General features: G+C 42.5%; 1 protein-coding gene across 1 annotated transcript in view; it reads right to left on the reverse strand.

The window, feature by feature from the left end:
- The window catches only part of LRCH2 (leucine-rich repeats and calponin homology (CH) domain containing 2), a gene marked incomplete at its 5' end in the record, with an annotated part of 22,558 nt that extends 17,831 nt beyond the window's left edge, over positions 1–4,727 (reverse strand). Inside the window, 2 exons of the mRNA XM_010018855.1 lie at positions 1,842–1,968; positions 4,583–4,727. Of these exons, the coding sequence (XP_010017157.1) occupies positions 1,842–1,968; positions 4,583–4,727 (272 nt within the window). The remainder of the gene's footprint in view (positions 1–1,841; positions 1,969–4,582) is intronic.
- Between the last annotated feature and the right edge of the window lie 1,580 nt (positions 4,728–6,307).

Raw genomic sequence — 6,307 nt, forward strand, 5'->3', positions numbered from 1 at the left:
CCCATGCCAGTTACCAGCTCCCGGTGCCACAGCTGGCAGAGGGTTTGCATTCTGCTCTTCCCTTGAAGATTCTTTTGCCTGAAAACACCTTGAGCCAACCCGTGTGACTGGAGATTGACAAAGAGCAACAGCAGACCCACCAACTGTTTGACAAGCACTAGATGGTGACAGAGCTGCACCGAATGAACACAGACTACAGCTATTTCAGAGCCCAATTTAACATTTATTTATGTAGTCCAGACTGAATCAACAGTCACAGTGATGTAAGACCATTTCGAACCTCTTTTTATTTTCCATTCAATGGAATTTGCTTCAGAGACTAGTTTCCTAGACGAGATAACAACAGTAGAGATGACTTTAAGGCAAACTGAGTCAGTACCTAGAAGCCAGGCCTTAATCCAGCTGCCTCCTCCACTACACGCTCCCAGAGCTTCAGCTCAGGCACTGCTCATCTGCTTTTGGCAACCACAGTATCTGCACACAGATGGATGTCCCAAAGTCCAGGCACTTGGGATCAACTGCTCCTCTGTCCATGTCAAAATTTAAGATGGAATTCCCTCCCTAAAAGCATCTTTCCAGCACATGGCTTAGATGTCACCTTTTTCTTTTAAGGTGTATATTACTCATGTTCTAAACAGCTATAAAACAGGTACTGGAATGAAACTCTCTAGTCAGTCCTTAATCTGTGTCATCAAACACACATTCTAGGCTTGACAATTCTGCAAAATAAGCCAAAAATACCACCACTGCATTCCGAAAACGTTCGCTTCCTTTAAAACTAGCACTGGTCCCTTGAAATCCTCTGACAGTGAAGGGAGCATAAAGAAGGTGCTGAGGTGCTGGCACAGGGTGCCCAGAGAAGCTGTGGCTGCCCCATCCCTGGCAGTGTTCAAGGCCAGGTTGGACACAGGGGCTTGGAGCAACCTGCTCTAGTGGAAGGTGTCCCTGCCCGGGGCAGGGGTTGGAGCTGGAGGAGCTTTAAGGTCCCTTCCAACACCACTCACTCTGTGGTGCTATGATTCTATGATAATGTCTGATACTACTTGTAAATTAGGTCATGTTAAATGAAATCTCCAAGGCATACAGAGTTACCCCAGAAACAGGATGCAGATTGCTAGCAATGACCAAAGAAATACACGCAAATAAGAAATCAGGCACAGTGCAAGCACCAGGTTGGTGAATAATTGTGCAGAGTTCTCCAAAACATGAGCTTAACACACAGTAATGATCAGAAAAGCCCAGAATAGGAAGAAATATAGAGACAGTAATGGAGGACAAAGCACAAATTTAGTATGCCATAGGATAAAATCAGTTTGTACAGACACCTAAACTGTGAACATCACACATCCTTCTCGTCACCCCAACCAACATAAAGGAACAGCAGAAGGGGGATGGGACACGACAGAAAACCAGAGACCACGACAGCAATGACTGAATGGCATAACTTGCGTAAGAGTAGAAAGTGAAGAAAGATGAACTCTGAAGCTGGAAAGAAGACTCCTGATAACATACCAAAAATGAATAGAATGATGATTACTGTAAAGAAGGCAAACAGGAAAATTCACCCTTTTTAACATACAAGTGAGGGACTCCAGTAAAACTGTGCTTCAGATTCTTTCATTTAGTTAACCCAACATACTGGTTTGTGTTTAACCCCATTTTTGAAACCCTACAGCATAAACCACCTGGAATTACAGCTCCAATGCTAAGAAAAAGCAGGAACTGAATTTAAATGTTGAAGTTCTATATTTACAAGATTATTACTTTATCTTTCATTACAAGGTGAACAAACTGCTTCTCATTTAAGGTTACTCAGTACAATGGTTCACAGTTGTACTTACCAACTCCATGAGATCTCTCAACTTTCCAATTTCTTCTGGAATGGAGACCAGTTTATTGTTACTGACAACCAGAACTTTCAGGGGAAGATCAAACAGGTATTTTGGCAACGTCGATAAAAGATTTCGACTTGAAAGTAAGAAAAATGAAGACACAAGGCTAGGTTAGAATCTCTGTACGCATGATGCGGAGCCTGAAACACCCATTGTACAACTTTCCTCCTAGTCAGAAGATATTCTCCCCCTGTTCAGTTTCATCTAACTTTAAACTACAATCTCCATCATGAATTCCTTACCAGACAAAACCTCTCTCAGATATGTGAATTTTAGGTCCTTGTCTTGCTGAGTATGTACTAGAAATGAATCCACCACTAAAACGTCCAGAGATACGTGTTAAAAGGAATACTGTTTGATGTCTGCTGTTATGCTGCTTTCTCAAACCTGCAGAAGGAGCACCTGATCCAATACTCTACCAATATAAAGTTACATTCTCTGCAAACCAGAACCTGAGACAAGGCCACTGCTTCTCCTGCCATGTGGTCACATCTCTTCCGAGCCATCACAAAGAGCCCTCAACATCTATTTATTACTTTGCTTGAGTAATAGCCTGAAAGGTAAGTTTCAATAAAAATAAAATCCATGTGTCATTTCCCACCTGCATGCACATATGTCTCTTTTGCACACAAGAAATATACACTCACTGACACTTTGATTTACATCCAGACTGGAAAAACTACCAACTGCAGACTGCCACCACCAGAAACACAGACAATTCTTCTAATAAGCTACTCAGGCACTTAAAAAGGCCATTGGAAAACCAGCTGGTTCAGGTGTGGTATGAAAGCAATTCCTTTCAGACATAAGAGTAAATAAATAAATCAGTGAATGCTGTTGCTTTAAGTAGAACTGTGGAGAGTCAGTTCTAGTTTGAAAAGAAAAAAGCCATAAAACCCCCCATCCAAGTGCTGACATCTGTGCTCACACTATATTAAGAAACCCCCCAAAGATGTACTGGTTTATATTTTTCAGAGCACTGTTTTTATATGTAAAAGCTTTTTACATTATTCTCCATGACTACAGCTTAGAGAGCTGCAAAGCCAACAAAAATAAATTCATGTCTTGCAATGTTTCAGCTTCAAAGAAGTGCTGCAAGTTTAACAGCATCAAAAGAAAGTAATTGGAACCTGGCTAGAGCTCTGTATTTATTCTGTTCATTCTAAGTGAACAATGCAAACAAGTCCTGGGTGTAGGTATGTGGCAAGTCTCTTTGTACGCTGTATTTCAGGCAGATATGACAGGCTTTTTTGGTTAGAGAGCATGAGAAGCAAAACTATAGAGTAAACTTTTTGTGACTCATTATAAAATGGAGGCAATGGAACAGTCATTCACTGCATCACGTCAGTTTCCTCTGGGCTTTTGCTGGTTCAGGGGGGTTGCTTTTTAAAGAGCTGCCTGCTTCACTATGAATTGCACAATACACTTCTTCAGTCATCTGAACCCAAAATTAGATTTTGAGATCATGTGGTTTTCTTCTGGAACAATACATTTGAACTCATAAGACAGGATTTTAGCCTGTTCTTCAACTCCTCCAGTCCACACATTCATGCACTGCGAAAACAGGCCTGAGACATGAGCACAAAACTGGAGACAACGCACAGTGTGGCAGATGACGACTGGAAGAGTTGACTCCTGGACCACATAACACCCAGTCAGAACTGCTTGCTGCTCTATTTCTGCGAGAGCTGTATTGAGCACCATCGAAAGAGAACCGGACTGTTGCTGCTCTGTGAAGAAAGTGAGGTCCAATTTCCTTCAGCAAACATTCTAGTTTTATCATATCATTCTTCTCCTTAGAACGCTCACAGAACAGACTGTGATTCTTCAGTCACTTCAATCACAAGTATCAGTAAGTACTGGTATTTGCAGATTTCAAAACACAGTTGGTTTTTAACCCCACTGTTAAGATCTGGCTGCACAAGGTGCTGGGCCATCTAGTCAAGGTCATGCTTCGCAAAGGAAAGTTGTCCAGATGATCCCCAAGGTCCCTCCCGACGTGGGATTCCAGGATTCTGGGATTTTTTTCTTGTTTGTCTGAGTTTGCTTTTGGTTTTTTTACATTTTTCTCTTCCAGAATCAATTCACAAGTTTTTGGGGCTTTTTTTTTTTTTTCCAAAAATCAGTTCTGGAACCAAACCTCCCATGTTCAGTAGCTCTCAGCAGACTGTCTAGGTCTTGATACAGCCAATGCAACAAACATGGACGACTGTAGACGGCAGGGTCTCTGCTCATTTTGGGAGGGTTCATCCAGATTCCTTCTCCTTCAAGAGCTCATATTCATCTTCTGTTCTTCTGAGAAGATCCAACCATATGTTTTCCAAGTTTCAGAACAGCAATGGATGTAAATAATGAGGAGGGCCTTCTGGCCAGAGATATCCACCCTTCTGAGAGCAGCACATTCTTATGGCTACTTCCTAAACACTGTCTGTCTGCATAACATTAAAACCAAAGAAAACTGCATAAATTCTCCTTATCCTCAGCTACCATCACTTACTGACTGAGATTTCCTAATGTAGTCAAAGGAAGCAACAGTTGCTGGCCCAAAACCCCACCAAAGACAAGGCAAACAACAGCAAGTATTTATCTATCTGAGCGAAACTGAGCGCACAAAGGCCCTCAATAAGTTGAATGCCACCTCTCCAGTGAGATAAGTTACACAAAGCCCAAAACTAAGCAGCATTACTCACCTAATGTTAAGGTAGGTAAGCATTTGCAGGTTTTTAATAGATTCTGGAATGGATTTGATGCAGTTGTGATACAAATTTAAAGTTTCCAGTGGTGCAAACAGCCAGACATCAGGAGGGATTTCAGTGAATCGGTTCTTTGAAAGATCTAGAAGCAAAAGAAAATAATCCTGGTTTAGTCAAGAACATCCCTGCAGGACGAGGAGACAAAAGTACCCTCCGTTATTCTTGTCATGCTCCTAAAAATTAAGGTGTTGCAAGAAGTGTAAAATAATTCAGTTTGACCAGATGCTACCGCATATAATTAATACACAAAAAAGGCCTTAAAATACTCAAGACAATTGTTTGATATGCAATTAGAACAGAAAACAGGGAAAAATGACAGGCAGCCAAAACCATATTTTCCCCTACATCATTAAGAACATTTAAAACGCAACTATCAGTGATGAAGTCCCTCCTGTAGTGGTCTTTGTTCTGTACAACCGTTCAGCATTTTTCCCCTTCAATTCTGGGCACAACAGTAAGTCCAGGTACAAGCCAGGAAACATGATTTTTCCTGTCTGGCAGCTACCTTACACTTTAGTCTCATTGTATAAAATATCTGCAATGCTAAAGCCAAGTTTGCAAAAAAACCCTTACATATTTATTTGCTTAAGAATTGCAATTCTTCTTTATTGCAAGCGCAGCAATGAGACATTCTCTAGTTACACGTTTATAAGTTGGCTAGAAGGAGAATAAAGTCACAAAACCTACCGCTGAGTGCATTTACCTATAAAAATAAGGATACAGTTTAGCCTGGCGGAAGAGGGGAAAGAAGAGGCATCACTGACAATGGAAACATAACACTTGAACTGGAGCTAGTTTGACAATGCTTGACTGCCTTCTGCAAACACACATGCAGAAGATCTGAAAGCCAGCATGCCACAAACCCACAGCGCTTCTGACTACATGAAAGCTTTAAAACAACCGGAAAATTCAAGTATGATACAAGCCAAGAATCCTGGAAATTGTCAGTTAACTACCAAAACCTGTGTCATAACAAGTCCATGAAACCATCTTGGAAGAAGGAAATACTTACTAGAGATGGACTGTCTGCTTTTTTGAAAGCAACTCTTATTCCCAGCCCAAGATACTTCAAAAGGATGTGGTTTCTCAGAAACGCTGAACAAACTCTTTTAAAAGAGAAGCAAGACAGACCCCTTGCTATTTCAGGCTTTAGCGCTCACTTTTTAACATGTGCATGAAATGACTGTGTTTAACTCCTATCATATTATCATTGGAACAACAATATAGTTTAGTCTCCACTGCTCACCATAACGTATCAGTGTGCACTTGAGCCCAGAACCCCACCATGTGCTGGGCTGCACCTCCAGAGCGAGAGCAGCAGGTCAGGGAGGGGATCCTGCCCCTCTGCTGTGCTCTGGGCAGACCCCCCCTGCAGCCCTGATCCAGCTCTGGGACAACAGCACAAGAGGGACGTGAAGCTGCTGGAGCGAGGCCAGAGGAGGCCCCGGAGCTGCTGCGAAGGCTGGAGCAGCTCTGCTCTGGAGCCAGGCTGAGAGAGCTGGGCTGGGGCAGCTGGAGAAGAGAAGGCTCCTGAAGGGGACACCTTAGAGCAGCTCCAGTGCCTAAAGGGGCTCCAGGAGACCTGGAGAGGGGCTTTGGACAAGGGATGGAGGGACAGGACAAGGGGAATGGCTTGAACCTGCCAGAGGGGAGATTGAGATG

The sequence above is a fragment of the Nestor notabilis genome, unplaced genomic scaffold (genome assembly GCF_000696875.1).
Source record: "Nestor notabilis isolate BGI_N333 unplaced genomic scaffold, ASM69687v1 scaffold26757, whole genome shotgun sequence".
NCBI lineage: Eukaryota > Metazoa > Chordata > Aves > Psittaciformes > Psittacidae > Nestor > Nestor notabilis.